The following is a 17,731-nucleotide window of genomic DNA, read 5'->3' as shown; positions in this document are numbered from 1 at the left end:
GGTAGACTTGCCGTGTTCAAGATGTCGATTTTACCAAAGCTTATGTATTTGTTCCGAGCAATCCCTTATCTAGTCCCAAAAATTTATATTAGACAGATCCACTCTTTAATTTTGAAATATATATGGAAGGGTAGGACCCCTAGGATCGCTTATTCTCGGTTATCTAGACAGCACAGGTTGGGTGAGCTTGAAGTCCCCGATCTGTTAGCTTACCATTATGCTTGTCTGGTGGCTTAGATAGGCGACTGGTCCCTTCCCCCTGGTACCAAACCATGGGTAGATTTGGAGAAGGAACTATGCTCATACCCTCTATGGGAGTTTCTGTGGACCCCCAAACAATTACGTCCTTTGGCGAAAGATACTCCCCGAGCCGTTAATAGATTTATTAATGGCTTGGGATCTTACAGCAATCTCTACTAGGGGACTCTCTCTACCGACGTGTAACCTCTCTTTAGGAACCCTCTCACATTTAACACCAGATTTGAACATTTCTCGATGGCAAGCCTGCGGCATCTCTACTATTTCTGATTTGATTAATAATAGGTTTATCAGAACTTTTTCCTCTCTTCAGTTACAATACAATCTACCACATAGGGAACTATTTACGCATACCCGTATACACCATTGGTTATTGAGTATGTTTAAAATCCTGGGCTCTTTACACCTTCCACCTCCTCACATCCTATCTAGATTGTCATCAGGGAATTCCAGAGATTCAATATGGTGCTGGTATTCCATATACCAAGATAGAGAGGAAATTAGTAAATCTACCATACAACTTCAATGGGAAGCTGACTTACAAACCACATTTACACCCCATCAATGGGAATCCATATACTTAACAGCCCACCGCTTCTCCAGATGCCATAACCATCTTGAAATGCAATATAAATTGTTACAGAGGCTTTATTTTACACCAGCTAAACTACATAAGATTTGGCATTCCCTTTTTTTTTTTTTGAAAAACAATTTTTATTAGTATTGTAAGCGCATTCATAACAACAAAAATAAAGTTTGCACAGAATATACAAAAGTACAATCAATCTCAGTTCCAAAAATTCAAAATAGAAAATTGAAGTTTTGTTGGAGGAACTGTATGGAAATAGGCGATATATATTCCTCGCTCCATAAATGTCGCATACGACATTTATGGAGCGAGGTGTTCACATTAGCTTATAAAGTTTTACAGGTACGTCTCCAAGAATCCCCTTCTTTGGCACTGTTCCATATCTACCCTTCGGATCTATCTAAGGCAGATTGTTACGTTTTAGGACATATATTTATTGCCACAAGAGCAGCTATTGCTCAGAATTGCAAATGTTCATCTCATCCTCCTCTTTCTAAAATAATTTGTAAGATTCATTTTGCTTTCTTAAAGGAAACTTTAGGGCAACCATATTCCTCTTCGATCTCTTCCCCTTTAGTAAAATGGTCAAGTTGGTCCAAGTTTACTACAGATGGGGAAGGAGCACTACTCCTGGAAATCCCTTAATTTTCTATTTTATTGAAAGTTTTGTTGCTGTTTTCCTCCCTATGTCATTTTATTATAATTCAAAAATGGGGTATGAGATAAGTCTGATGATCTTACTATTTGTTTCTTATATACTGATTGTATTATTGGAAATATTGTGATTATCCTTGAATCCCCCCCCCCCTCCTTTTTTCCTTTCTGTATCCCTTCCCCTCCGTGGCTCACGGACAAGATTCTAATAAAAAACTATTGATGAAAAAAAAAATACGTACATGCTCGCGTGTATTCCCGTTCGGATTCGGCTCGCAGGCTATAACATTTTTTTGAAATAACCTGTAATAGTGATCTTATAATACCTTATATGAAAAAACAGAAATTAGTATCAATATTGCCATTGTTATTTAGGTTGCTTTGCATATTAATGGGGAAGTGCAAATTTACATAAAAATTTATATTTGTATGAAAGCTGTTAATTATATTATATTTCATTTTATGGATAATAAAAAAAAAATATCCTATTTGTATATACAGGGTATATGACATCTGTATCCACTAAGCACTGTTTTACCACACCTTCAGAGTTCCTGTCAAAATGTTTTGTGCTGCAACAATCAACTCCTCTTGGTGCTTCCGAACAGTGGGTTGAATGGTCAGTTTCTGTACAGACAAGAGAAAGTTTTTCCCAAATAGCAGGAGAGTTTTCTCGGCTTGTTCCATTTCTTGCCTCAGAATTCCATCATCACACTCCGCTGCCACCCTGTTTGAGAAAACAATATCTAGTATTTTTGACCATGCAATTATACATATACATTCACTTACTATTTAATCCAACTTGAGGCTAACTGAAGGACACTAACTGAAGAACACTACCAAATTTTTAAAGGATTCCTGCCAGCAACAAAACAAACACACACATGATCTTTATCATCCAAAATCAGTACACAACTTGCAATAGACAATTACTCCAGACAGACACAGTTCCAGGCCCCCCAGAGGTGTTAGTCCGCAGAGCATCGAATTTACAGCAGACTCATGCTGGGACTCGGTTCTACTCAATACCCCAAAGGTGATATGAGCTAGGACTCTGAACCACAAAGTTTGTGTGTGTTTGGTTTTCAGGAAAACTAAACTGCATATCTCTAACCCAGATCACCTCAATATTAGAAAAAGGAGAACTATATGGATAACTGCCAAGGGGGACAGACAAGATTTGAGTAAAGGATGGAGATTACAGTTCCCACTGAACTGTCACTCTTGATAAAGGAAGAAGATCGATCATCATAACTACCTGCAAAAGCCTGCACTTTTTTTTTTTTTAGATAGTTTAATTTTATTTAAAATACATAAAACATTCACAACATAAGCTTTTAGATGATAATAAGAAGACACTGTGTCAGATATAAATCTGGAGAATATGTTGGACATAGTCGATCCTATATAGCATAGCAGATAACTATTTAAAATTACCTTCAGAAAAAAGGGTAGAAGAAAAGAAAGAGAAAGAGAAAAGAAAAGTAGAGGGTGAAGGGAGACAAAGAAGAAACGGAGAGGGGAGGGGGGACCTCACTGGTATAAAACCTCAATAAACAGCGGGGCATTATTAAATGGTACGAAAATAGATTTATGTGAGCATGTAAAAGCACACATAAAGAAAAAAACAAATGAATAGACAAAAACAAACGATCAGAACAGAAGGGCTGAAAGTCCTCCCAACAAGTGGGAGCTATGTGAGGGGTTTTGATAATTGTACCAAGGGTTCCAAACTTGTAAGAACTAAAGGATCTATTATTAAGATATGCGGTGATCTTCTCCATATTCGCCAGGTACCAGATTTTATCAGTAACTAGGTGGAGAGAAGGAGTTTCTAAACGTTTCCAATATAGTGCAACAAGGCATCTGGCTGCATTCAATATTTGAACCACCAATTTACTAGAGATTGTGTCTAGTGTTTCAATTGGTAGACCCAAGAGAAAAGACTATAGGGTCATTAAACACTTTACTTAATAAATTTGCAATCATGTTCCAATATAGCGCTATTTTGGGGCATGTCCACCATATGTGAATAAAAGAACCTAGGGCGCCACATCCTCTCTAGCACTGAGGGGAGACAGAAGGAAACATTTTGTGTAATCTAGTAGGGACCAAGTACCATCTGTAAAAGATCTTATAGGCGTTCTCCTTAACCAAAGTTGAAATAGAGGTCTTTGAAACAGACATATAAATATCCAACCATGCTTGCTCATCAGGTGGTGGCCCCAGGTCTCTTTCCCACTGATGTACAAACAATGGGGAAGGAAATTGCCCATATGATAGGAGAGAATAAGTGGCGGATATAATGCCCTGAGCTAGGGTACTGCGATAACATATAGATTCTAGGTCTGATAGAGAGGAAAGCGGTATAGGGCTAGTTAGAGAGGCCACAAAATGCCTTATTTGAAAGCATATAAATGGATTCACCTCAGGGAATTAAATTTAGTTATAATATCCGGCAGCAACATACATATACCATTATCCAAAACATCTAAAGCAAATCGTATATATTTCTACTAATCCAGGGACGTGCACATTTCGAGGATTGGCCTGGTGGGAAAGCAGGATTATCCCATAAAAGGGTAAGGGAAGAGGGAGACGAGAGGAGTTTGAAGTGGCGGGTACAGTAGTCCCAGGTATGGCAGGTAAAATTAAGGAAAAAATGTAAACCAATGTGAGGAGATCTGGACTTGGAGGGTGTCAGTTGGGAGGCCAGTGAGTTAGCATGACTTAGATCAGTCTCCAGTTGGAGCCACCTAAGAGTTGAGGTGGGGGCAAACCAGGCAATAGCTTGACTTAAATGGGAAGCATAATAGTATAGGTGGATGTCCGGGAAACCCGTCCCTCCCTCCCTCCACTACAGGTCTCCGTAGAATTGAAAATCCTGTTCTGGGCACTTTTTTCCTCCAGACAAAATGGAGAAACCGTGTGTGAAGTTGAGCTAAAGCTGATTCTGGAACCTTAACTGGCAAAGTTTGAAACAGGTATAAAAGACATGGAAGTATATTCATTTTAAGGACCACAATACAACCCAACCAGATGATAAGAGATTGCCACCTGTGCAGGTCCGCTTTGATGGATGATATCAGAGGTAGAAATTTCTCTTTATAAAGAGTACTATAGTGGTTTGTAATAGAGATGCCCAGGTAACGTATCTTAGTAAGTCGCCAAGCGAATTTGTAGTTGGTTTGTAAGAGTGACAGACAGGCTGGATTAATGTGGAGAGGCAAGGTTTTGGTTTTGGACCAATTAATTTTATAGCACGAGAGACGGACATATTCAGTGAGAAGTTGGAACAAATTTGACAGGGAAGTGTGGGGAGAGGAAAGGGAAAGCAGAACCTCATCGGCAAACAATGAAATCTTGTAATCGGACCCACCAACAACAATCCCCGTGATATCATTTCAAGCGTGGATACAGGCCGCCAGGGGTTCGATGGTTAAGGCAAAGATCAGGGGTCTAGTGCCATTCGTAATCTCCAATGGACACAAGGCTAGTCCATTTACAGACACCTTAGCCGATGGGCCCAAGTACAAGGCCTGAATCTCAGTGAGGAAGTCGCCACCAAGACCGAAATGTCTAAGAGTCTCAAACATAAGGGCCAACTAATCTTATCAAACGTCCAGAGAAAGCATAAGAGCAGGAGTATGCAGAGAGTTTATAGAATGCATGACGCTAATGATGCGTCTTGTGTTGTCCTGTGTTTGTCTGCCTGGGATAAACCCCACTTGATCATTATGTATAAGTTGAGACAATACAGTGTTTAATCGTAACGCCAGAATTTTAGCATATAACTTAATATCGATGTTAAGTATAGATATGGGTCGATAGTTAGCACAATTCGTTGTGTCTTTACCATCCTTAGGTATAACAGTAATATTGGCCTCAAGAGCTGAGCTAGAGAGGGGGGCGCCTTGTAGTATATCATTAAATAGAACCGACAAGTGGGGTGTAAGATGATGCTGGAAGGTCTTGTAATAGCTGGCCGTAAAAAGCCATCAGGGCCCGGTGCTTTGTTGCTCTTTAAAATTTTAATGGCGATGCGACCTCCTCCTCACATATCTCAGCATTAAGTACAGGTGCTGCCTCTGGAGATAAGCGGGGCAGGTGGCATTGTGAGAGGAAATCCCAGATCTCTGCCCCAAATGTACGCGAAGCCCGAGGGGACCCAAAAGCATTATAGAGTTTGCCATAGAAGTGAAAGAAAGCTTGGTGATGAGTTTAGGATCTCGCAAAATTTGACCTGTGAAGCCTGCACATTTTTACACCAGGTGTGTCTGACAAAAAGCAGCGTGACGCCAAGGCTGTACTGTAACTCCAGAAGTAGGGCAAGAGAAAGCAATAACTTGTGGAACAGTCTACAGTCAACTATTGCACTAAAGACTCACTCACTTCCCTATTTGTTATACCAGCATTTTTCAACCACTGTGCCGTGGCACACTAGTGTGCCGCGAGTGGTTGTCAATTGTGCTGCGAGGTCAGTGCCGTCAGAGCTGACTTTACATGTACTGCTGGCCCGGGCAGTATTTGGCTCTTCTGGGAGGCTCATGTGTGCCCAAGACGTGACCTATGGTGACGTGGCGGCATGACAAATCTCACGCATGCTGTGTTGCACTCCTGCACTGTGTGTTTAATCACTGAGTGTGAGTGAGCAACCCCAGCCGATGAGGGACAAGACAGGGACGACAGTGAGCCTTCTCAGCTGGTTATTTATTTCTTTTTTTTCTGTGTGGGCTAATGTGATTTTTTTTGCCCCTGTGGAAAGCAATGTGATTGTTTGTTTTTTTCTGTGGGGGACAATCAATATGAATGGTTTTTTTTCTGTGGGGGTCAATGTGTGTGTTTGTTTTCTTTCTGTGGGAACCGTTTTGTTTTATATTGTTTTCTGAGGGGTCATTGTGTTTTATTTTTTTCCTGTGGGGCCCAATGTGTTTGTTTTTGTTCTGTAGGGACCATTGTGGGTTTTTTTTCTGTGGGGGCCAATGTCTGTTCTTTTTCCTATGGGGGGGCAATTTCTGAGTGTTCTTCCCATGGGGGCCAATGGGTGTGTTTTTTCCCGTGAGGTGCGCCTTACCAATTTTAAAATCTTGTTCATTGTGCCGCAAGTTGGAAAATATTGAAAACCACTGTATAATATATGTTTTTTTTTTAAATATTTTATCTTGTTAAAAGTAGGGATGAGCAAGACCAGTTCTCCGGGAACCGGACTCACCCAAATTTCGGGGGCTCGGGGCGATCCGAGACACAGCTCGGATCTCCATGCTTGCCCCAGGTCCCTCTGCGAGGCAAAACTTTGCGATCCCGCTGTCAGATCGCGAGATTTTGCATCTAGCAGGCTTAACGCTTATTGGCTGAGAGAGCCGTCTGTCACGGCTCTCAGCTAATCAGCATTAAGCCCATTGAATATGGGCACAGGAATCAGGACAAGATGTCACCCATCCCCCTTGCCTGACATCACCGGCACCCCCTGCTGCAGACCCCCACTAGCAGCATCCCCCGATGCCGACACCCCCCTGCTGGTAAATAAAATATTGGAAGATACTAGAATAATACCCTCGGTTAACAGATATACAACTAAGAGTAACAGTACTACTAAGCTGGCTAAAAAATGATGGCCTATAGTAAATTTAGATGTGGAGTTACCAACCCTTTTACACACTCGACTTCTACCGAGTTATGCCAGGGGACGCAATCTGAAAGATCACTTAGTTAAACTAGATGTAACAAAATTAAAATCACTAAATAAACCAAAACATTTCCTTACCCAGGAGAATGGCTACCACCGGTGCCTAGGGTGTATCACCTGTAGGTCGGTGGCTGATTCATTCAATACAGGAGTTAAAGTCACTATTAGGTACCCTGTTACTTGCAGTACCACATATGTTGTTTACCTGCTGTCTTGCCCATGTGGGTTATCCTACGTGGGCAAGAAAGACTGGCAGTTTAAGGAACGGATGGGGCTACATCGTTCCGCTATACAAGCTGCACTAAATAACAACAGTGGCCAAACATTTTTTGGCTGCAAAGCATAATGTACCTGTTTGGTTTACTGCCGACACCGCTACTGCTGGCACCCCTGCACTGCTGCCCCACGTACTGAGGACACCATCAGTGACCCTCACACTGCCGACACTGCCAGCACTCCCGCACGGAGGACACCACCAGCACCCCTGCACTGCTGACACTGTCAGCACACATGCACTGAGGACACCGCTGGCACCCCTGCTTTGCCGACACCACCGGCACCCTGCATTAAGAGCACCCCTGCACTGCTGACACAGCCAGCAAACCTGCACTGAGGACACCGCTGGCACCCCCGCGATGCCGATATTGCCGGTACCCTTCACTGAGGACACTGCCAGCACTGCAGCACTGCCATTCCACGTACTGAGGACACCGTCAGCAACCCCCACACTGCCGACACAGCCAGCAAACCTGCACTGAAAACACCGCTGGCACCCCCGCACTGCCGATATGGTCGGTACCGTTCACTGAGGACACTGCCAACACCGCAGCACTGCCACTCCATGTACTGAAGACACCGTCAGCAACCTCCGCACTGCCAACACTCCCACACTGAGGACACCAGCAGCACCCCTGCACTGCCAACACTGTCAGCACACATGCACTGAGGACACCGCTGGTACCCCTACACCCTGCACTAAAGACACTGCCACCACCCCCGCACTACTGCCCCACGTATTGAGGACTCTGTCAGCGACCCCACACTGCTGCTACTCCCACACCGAGGGCATCCCTGCACAGCCGACACTGTCAGCACTCCTGCACTGAGGACACCACTGGCACCCCCGCTCTGCCGACACTGCCGGCACTATGCACTCAAACACTGCCGGGGCCCCCACACTGCCAACACAGCCACACTGCCAACACTGACGGCACTTCCGCATTGAGGACACCACTGGCACTCTCGCATTGAGGACACCGCCAGCAACCCCACACTTCTGTCACAGTAAGTGCACTATTGGTGTATCCAACCCACACTGTGTAACACACTGTATCTGTGTTGGAACGTGGAGGCTGAACTGTCACAGTTAGTGCCGCCCACTGTGTGGCTTAGCTTAGTCAACCAGCTAGCTGGATGCAACCTTTTGGCCTTAACTAGATGAAAAAAGTTATATTGTGAGGTGGTCAAAATTTATTGGAAATTACTGGAAATAAATGATATTCAGGTTAATAATACTGTAGGAACAAAAACAGGCCCATTTATGTGATTTTAGCTGTTTTTATGATATTTTAACAAAAAATCCAGATCCAAAACCAAAACCGAAAAACAAAACACCAAGGAAAGAAATCCAAAACCAGATTCCGATCCAAGACCAGGGGAGATTCAGATCCCAAACCAAAACACATCTCTACATATTGATATTAAGCCAGGCTTACTATGAGTCTGAATATGGTAAAAATTGCTATCTGCATCCATGAGGAGAGATCCATCTGATTTAGAATCAGGCCCATAAAGATGGCAACTATACTGGGATGCAAAATCGCAGCTCTGCAGCACAAATTTTTATTTATACTTGCTCATGTGTGAGCTTACACAACTAGATGGTGTCAACAGTGGCGACCAAACTTTTTTGTCTACTTCCTTGGTTGCTGGACCGCACTATGGAATGCACAGAGGCTACTTCCGGTTCAATCCTTTGTCAGCCGCTGAAGGGTAAAACAAATTGGATGAATCTTATACACCTGTTGACCCTGAATGCCGTTAACAGCTGCACAAGGAACTGGAAATAGTTGCTGTGCATTTCATAGTGCGATCCAGCAACCAGGAAGTACACAGTCATACTGGTATCAGAGCAACAGAAGCTCTTGGCCGTGTTTACACTGTACATCCGACAAATTTTGAATGCTTCTATCTCCGAAGTTTGCTTTACATCATTACAGGTCCTACTTCCTTTGAAGACCTTAGGACTGTGGATAGGGCAGTTTGTCACACTTTTCGTGTGGCCTGCCTGAGGAGAGGTTTGTTGGAGGATGATGTGTGAACAAAACAAACATATATATATATGTTATGTGGAAAACCTCCTCAGAAAATCCTGCCCAGTGGACCCTGTTCCCGGATGTGGGCTGATCTGCCGCTGATCTGTGTTCTGAATGCAACAGCACAGTCAGCGCTGCTGCATAGAGTGCAGAGCGGGTCCCGAGTCCCCTCATCAGCATCACTTGACACATGTCCGTGATGCTGATCACTGATGTCGGGCTTCTGACTGTGCTGCTGCATTCACAACACAGAGCTAGAAGGTAAGTAATCAGGAGGGGTAGACAGGGGCGGATTGGCCGTTTACTTCAGCGGAAACTTTCCCGGTGGGCCGACGGCTCATGGGGCCGCTGGCTGCAGATTTTGTTTTTTTTATATAAATATATTAACGGTGTTTCACCGGCCCGAGTGTCACTTCCGGATAGAGATGCGGCCGCAGGTCATAACAGAGCAGGGGGAGGCAGTCCAGCCAGAGTAGGGGAGGGTCCTTCCCTCCCATTTCCTCCCCTCCCATTTCCTCCCCTCCTCTTACCTCCTCCTATCTGACACTGCTTGATGATGGGGCTCTGATGTCACGATCCAGTGACCAGCCTCAGCGCGAAAACCAGAGGAGACTGCCAGCCCCAGACGTGCTGGTCCAGACCTCCTCCATCACTTGTTGGGCTTGTTGCTTTGCCCCTGCTGTGCTGTCTTTGTTATGTATCACAGGATCGGTAACTGGGTGAGTCGGTCCTTCACTCACAACAACATTCTCTTTCTTTTCTCCATGTCTCTCTCACTGCTACATTTCTCTCTCTCTCTCTCTGCTCTCTGTCTCTCTCCTCGTCTCTGTCTCTCTCTGTCCTCTCTGTCTCTCACACTGCTCCGTCTTTATATCACACTGCTCCCTGTCTTTCTCTCACACTGCTCCCTGTCTCTCTTAACACTGCTCCCTGTCTTCCTCACACTGCTCCCTGTCTTCCTCTCACACTGCTCCCTGTATTTCTCTCACACTGCTCCGTCTTTCTCTCACACTGCTCCCTGTCTTTCTTTCACACTGCTCCCTGTCTTTGTATCACACTGCTCCCTGTCTTTGTATCACACTGCTCCCTGTCTTCCTCACACTGCTCCCTGTCTGTATCTCATACTGCTCCCTGTCTTTCTCTCACACTGCTCCCTGTCTGTATCTCATACTGCTCCCTGTCTTTCTCTCACACTGCTCCCTGTCTTTCTCTCACACTGCTCCCTGTCTTCCTCTCACACTGCTCCGTCTTTCTCTCACACTGCTCCCTGTCTTTCTCTCACACTGCTCCCTGTCTTCCTCACACTGCTCCCTGTCTTTCTCTCACACTGCTCCCTGTCTTTCTCTCACACTGCTCCCTGTCTTTGTATCACACACTGGGCCTGATTCAGAGCCGGACGCTCTGACCAGAGCGCTCGCTCTGAATCAGGGCCCTCCTACCTAAAAATGGAGCGGCCTCCTGGCCGCTCGCATAGCTGTGGATGACCACCCACAGCTTATGCGAGCGGCAAAAAAGATGGTCGCGATGGTCAAGACCATGGCGACCATCGGGCTTGCGACGAGACCCTGCAGTAGGGTCTTGCTGCCGCAAGCCCTGGAGTGCTTTTGGCTCTATCAGAGCCAAAAGCACTCCCACTGACATCACTAGTGATGTCAGTGGGGCCGGACCAAGACGGTAGGCGTTCCCATGGGCGTTCACCATCGACAGCACACCCCCTTTGGTGCGAGACCCATAGTGACAGCTTGGCTGTCGCTATGCAGGTCTCGCGCATGCGCACAACGGAGCTCCCTCCGTCGTGCGCATGCGCATTAGGGCACCATAGACCCGCTTGCGAGCGCTGCTCCGTCTTTCTCTCACATTGCTCCGTCTTCCTCACGTCACGTCTTCCTCCTCCCTGTCTCTCTCTCACTCTTCTCCCTGTCTCTCTCCATACTCACCTTCCAGTCCTCCAGCATCTCATGGTACCCCTCTCTTCCTTTATTGAATATTGACTTTATAGCCACTACATATTGTTGACATGATGGCTTTATTCCTACACAAACAGGCGGATACCAGACCATGTGATATCCTGCATGAGTAGTGACCACCGCTGCCTGTCCAGAAAGGATCAATTTCTTCAGAGGCTCCCCATTGCAGAGCAATCATATAGGTAAGAAAATACTCATTCACAATGCATGCTTGCTCTGTTTTCTCACTGGAGAGAGGGACTGGGGGCATGCTTCCAACATGGCAAATTGGGGGGGGGGGAATGGCTTGCAAGCACAAAGCCACACCCCTTGCCACAAAACCACGCCCCTTTTCAGTCGCGCGCCTTCGACGCGCATATAGGGCCGCTTTCGGGGAATGTTCCAGGGCCACGTTAAGTTCCCAATCCGCCCCTGGGGGTAGGGGTAGGCATCGTGTGGAGGGGGAGGGGGGTAGGCTCCGTGTGGTTTAGAAGGGGCCCCACAAGCCTTAATCCGGCCCTGCCTGTGTGCCTATTTTCATGGTGGGCCTGGAGCTGTAGCTCCACCCACCCCATTAGTAATCTAGCCCTCGGCACCCCTGGCGTCCTCTCCAATCCACCAGCGCCACCTGGACCAATGACGTCACAGAATCAGCATCATAAGCCAAGCCCAAACATCTTTCATCCCAAAGGACTTCCTCAGTGGGTGTGTGTATATATATATATATATATATTAGGGATGTGCAGGCTCGGATAGGTTCGAGTTTGCACGTGGAGTTCGGATTTTTCCCTCCAAAAAAACGGAACTCAGAACGAGGCAAAACGTCATCTTACATGGACGAACATCATCATTCCTGGACAAAAGACCAGGAATGATGATGTTCGTCCATGTAAGATGACGTTTTGCCTCGTTCTGAGTTCCGTTTTTTTGGAGGGAAAAATCCGAACTCCACGTGCAAACTCGAACCTATCCGAGCCTGCACATCCCTAATATATATATATATATACATACACACGAGGGCTGATTGAAAGTAATAGACTGATAAGACTGATATTTTTATTCAGAATCAGATGACTCCACATGATCTGAACATTTCTCTTTTTCAAAGTAGCATCCTTCACATTCAATACATTTTCTACAGCGTTTCAACAACGATTCAAAGACGTGCAGTAGACTGTTTTGTGACATCACTGTTAGTGTTGCAGCTGTGGCATTTTCCCTTCATCATCTGTTGAGAACTTCTTTCCGCACAGTTGTTTTTTCAGGGTTGGGAATGGCCAGAAATCACAGGGCGCTAAGTCCGGGCTATATGGAGAGTGTTCCAGTGCTGTCCCATTAATTTCAGTCAGTGCTGCCAATGCAACAGCAGCAACACGTGGTCAGACATTGTCTTGGAGCCATAACCACTGTTTTCTTCAGCAGATGTGATCTTTTCTTCCTCATGGCCCCACGCACATGGGTTTTCAGGATGTTTGCATAGTAGTCACCGTAAATTGTTTGTCCACGGGGAACCCAGGCTTGCAGGATCATACCATGCGCATCAAAGAACAGCAGAAACATGACTTTACACGCCGAGGGAATCACACAGAATTTTTTGGGCAGAGGCGAATTTGCATGTTTCCATACACTGGACTGTTGTTTGGATTCCAGATCATAATGACGTATCCACCATTCGTCACACGTCATAATCAATGTCAGGAAATCAGGTATCCTCTCCGACATTCGAACGGTGTTCGTGCACGATTCAACTCGTCGTCGCATCTGCTCTTCTGTGAGAATTCTGGGTACCCACCTGGCACACACGTGATGTATTTTCAGTTCCTTTGCTGAACCTGTTCAAATGAGATGCAAAGTGAAGCCAAAAGTTTGCGTTAAGTTAACCTTCTGTAATTTTGCAACATCTCTGCAGCTTTGGCAATGTTGACATCTGTAACCGCGGTGGATGGTCTCCCAGAACGCGCTTCGTCATTCACTCGCGTATTACCCTCTTTGAAGTTTTGAAGTGCTTCCACCACCGATATACTGCAGCACGGCTAATTGTTTCCCCACCGTATACTTGCCGTAACATGAGTTTAATTTCTGCTTTTTCCAAGTTTAACACAAAATTAAATCACACATCTCTGACGTAATCTCACAGACACGTCTCCGCATACGAAGATCTTCCACTCACTGTAACCAAACAAAGAAGACTACGGCAGTCCAACTACGTGTTCAGACACATCGATGTATGAGCTTCACAATAACATTTACTTGTGTATTGCTGCACTGTATATAATGATAAATAATGAATACTAAATAACATACCTGACAGCTGTGTTAGCAAGTTGCTGTGTTGCTTTGGCTAATTCCTCGGCCATCTGTTCTACGTCACCACTCATCCTGATATAATTGCTACCATCACATTCCAGAGAGATGATCAGATGACAAAGCTGCACCGCCATTGGAGATATAATTCTGTCTATTGTTTTGGTTAGAAATACTGAGCTGACGTCACAGTACGAAAAGGAATCCATTGCACCCTGTATAATATAAGTATTATAATACAATGTAACATCTTCAACCAACTTCACTAAAACATGTTAGAAGTACTATTTAGAAGGTATGGCCTTGTGCATCAGTATTTGTATTGATATTATATTTACTACAAATATCTATAATGTGCTGCATTCGTTTTTGATGCACTATTGATTTTTGTTAGTATATTTACAGTAAACTGTCAAATGAAGGTAGGTAACAATTTAAATGGATAATCAAGAAAATGAGAAACACATTCATAATTAATGACAAAGATGATTTCAATGCAGTTGGAAGAAGGGTTTCCACACATTTAATAACGTTGCAAATTATTACTAACTTTTCTGCAGTTGGATAACAGCAGATTTTTAATTTGTTTGGACCTTTCTACAGTACGTGTGTGTTGTACTAGTCAACTTGTTTGTTAAAACTATGATGCATTCAGCAAAATCCAATACAAAAGTTGCTAAATAGAAGGGTTCTTCTATAATGCAATGGGAAATGCATAAAAAACATATGAAAATGAATGAGCTTTATAGTGATGCATTTTTTGAGTTTATCATTTGCTTCCCACATGTTGAAATTTTCCCAATTTTATCTACTTTACTGTGTGTTTAGTGTGTTTATGCATAAAAAATAATGTGATGCATTCCATAGACGTGCGCACTGGGTGTACATGGTATGCGCACTCACACCACTTAGGCAGCCAAAACCCGAACTATCACCGACTAGGGATGACCATCAACTATCAATGTTTTCAAAACATCAATGATGACCGGCAGATGTTAACTAGCTTTGCCATCGATGGCAGAGAACCAATGGTTCTCCGCCATTGATGTATGAGTGGGAGATGATTTTTTTTCTTTTTTACAGCGGGCACCGGGGGCGGGGCCTACCTGAGCCCCGTCCCTGGTGCCTGCTACGCCCCATCCCCATTTTAATTGGTCCGCAGCCCGGCGTGCTCCCAGCAGCTGTGGCCATCGAGGGGGTATAAACCATCAATGGTTCACCATAGATGGTTTTTGTGCCATCGATAGTAATCACTAATGGGCCCATCGATGGCAAAGATCGATGGGCACCTCACAGATAGCCATCCCTATTACTGATTGTATTGGGATCGGTGCCTAGTACCTGGGGGCGGGATAGCCCAGGCTATGATGTAATCTGGCGCTCCAATCCAGCACAGTCACGTCTTCAGCTGGCCCCCAGGAAGAGGTGAGTGGGCTGGGTTGGGGGTGGGGCTGTATAGGTGTATGGTTACACCATGCACACCCTTAAAGAAGAGCCTGCACACTTCTATGATGAGTTGTAACATTTTAAACTCTGGGTTCAGATTTTGAACACAATGGTGGAAACAACACTGCTGGCTATTATTTATTATCCTAAATTTATTGATATTTAATGCATTTATAAACACGTGAAAATCAGCAAAAGAAAGCAAATATGTGTGAACAAGCCCTTAATTATGTTTTTCAACCACACAACAGCCCATCCTTGAGTAACTAGAATAAACCTATAAATATGGTCGTTCTGATTATGTTATTATGATGCTGAATATGACTATTAGAAGTACTGTATATTACAAGATGTCTTGATAAAGGTACATGTTTAGACTTTGACCAGTGGACTATTGTCCGGATACTTTTTTGGAGAGTTAAAGGATCATAATTCCAAATTGTTCTTGGTGAGTGCTCTCTGGGCCTGATTCAGACGCGCTCGTGAGCGCTGAGCGCTCGAAAGCGGGTCGATGTTGCCCAAGTGCGCATGCGCACGACGGAGGCGGCTCCGTCGTGCGCATGCGCGAGACCCGAATAACGACGGCCAAGCCGTCGTTATGGGTCTCGCACCAAAGGGGGCGTGCTGTCGATGGTGATTGACAGCACGCCCCCTTTGGTGGGCGTGCCGGGGGCATGGCTGCCCAGACGGAGACGGCCCCACTGACATCACTAGTGATGTCAGTGGGAGTGCTTTTGGCTCTGATAGAGCCAAAAGCACTCCAGGGCTTGCGGCAGCGAGACCCTACCGCAAGGGTCTCGTCGCAAGCCCGATGGTCGCGATGGTCTTGACGATCGCGACCGTCATTTTGGCCGCTCGCTATAGCTGTGGGTGGTCACCCACAGCTATGCGAGCAGCCAGGTGGCTGCTCCAAAGACTAAGAGGGACGGCCCTGATTCAGAGCGAGCGCTCTGAATCAGGGCCTCTGTTCCAATCTATTGTTTTGTATATGTACAAATATATATGTTATATATATATATATGTGTATATATATATATATATATATATATATATATATATACTCTCAAAAAACGCATACCTTGATCCGATGCCTCCACAAAAGGTCCATACAAAATTCTCCATAGGTGCAAACAATTAAATGCGAGGCAAGTATCTTACTTATCAACGTTTCAGTTTATGAAAGACAGTTTTTTTTTTCATAAACTGAAACGTTGATTTCTAAGATACTTGCCTCGCATTAAATTGTTTGCATCTGAGTGCCGCACCTATGGAGAATTATATATATATATATATATATATATATATATATATTTAGACCAACTTCATAATTATCTTTTTTAATTGGTAACAATCATACAATAACTGTTTAGTGCTGCGTAAACCAATTGTTGCATGTGAAAAATAATGTGAAAGTATATAATCTACAATAAAAAAGCTTTTTCTTACCATGTCCCTCAGTGTTGATCTGCTCCCTGAGTTCTGGTGCGCGCTGTACATCAATAAATGATGCAAACACGTCACTCATCTGAACTGCTGGTCTCATAGCAACGTCCTGCAGATAAACCAGTGTGTTTATCAGGTGGTAGAGGACATTACAGCTGGCTTCTACCACCTGATAAACACACTGGTTTATTTATTACACAGCTCAGGCCTCTGTGGCTTATTATGTATTGTACAGAGGATATCATGTAGACTGCTCTTAGCAAGCACATTGCAGCCTTTATGTTTTTAGAGAGCATAAAGTCTTTCTTATCAAAGACAAAGCAAATATTCTTGTGACATTGGAATATGTCATTCAGAAATGACAAATGAACAGAGGAAGCTGTATGGGTGACCAAATCATTGTCCCGCTCACCCTTCCTGTATGTTGCCCCCACCTGTTTCTTACCTTAGCAGACGTAAGTTAGGCCGGCATCATAGCCCAGTACCACACGCTCATGTATCACAGACATGGAGAACAGAGCAGCTGCTTCATAGGTAAGAAGTTGCCAGAAGTCACTGCTGCTCCACCATGTTCACCCTGTCAGCGGCTAGCAAACAGTGGGCCTGATTCATGGATTACGCTAATGCATTGCAACTCCATACTCCAGCTCCATACTCTCACGGATTGCATTTGCTAAAATATGCTAATTCCTTCAAAAGCATAGCCGAGCATAGGGACGCCACTGCTGCCTCCTCATATCCGTCCTGCAACGTACAACAGTGTAAACATCGTACTATCAATGCACATCGGGCAGCCATGCTGTATATGTGGCAAGTCTGACCAGCCGCAAACACTGCAGCTCTCCTGATACACAGAGAGCTCTCATGCTGCACAGGAGAATGCAATGGCTAATCTATGCATGCCCATACATGGCATATAAACAGTCAGACACGCCTGCGTTTTTCTAGCCACCCGTTACCACCCCAAAACGCTGACTACCTGTCACTCACTTTACGAGTGGTTCCTGTGTATGAAAGTTAATGGCAAAGCAATCGCTGTGTTTGCGCAGTGTGGCGTGCGCTCATGCACAATAGCAAACAGCCGCTCATT

At 44.7% G+C, this 17,731-nt stretch overlaps 1 protein-coding gene across 1 annotated transcript in view; it reads right to left on the bottom strand.

Annotated features, from left to right (window-relative positions):
• Positions 1-13,889, bottom strand: part of LOC148518387 (uncharacterized) — a 54,257-nt gene extending 40,368 nt beyond the window's left edge. The window contains exons 1-2 of the mRNA XM_088477449.1: positions 13,753-13,889; positions 2,045-2,228 (exon numbers count right to left, since the gene is read on the bottom strand). Coding sequence (XP_088333575.1) covers positions 2,045-2,228; positions 13,753-13,889 — 321 coding nt within the window. The remainder of the gene's footprint in view (positions 1-2,044; positions 2,229-13,752) is intronic.
• Positions 13,890-17,731: the final 3,842 nt, after the last annotated feature.

This window comes from Taudactylus pleione, unplaced genomic scaffold, assembly GCF_031769625.1.
Source record: "Taudactylus pleione unplaced genomic scaffold, aTauple2 ptg000201l, whole genome shotgun sequence".
Taxonomy (NCBI): domain Eukaryota; kingdom Metazoa; phylum Chordata; class Amphibia; order Anura; family Myobatrachidae; genus Taudactylus; species Taudactylus pleione.
Note: the sequence above shows the minus strand (reverse complement) of the source record. Positions and strands in the feature narration are given on the sequence as shown.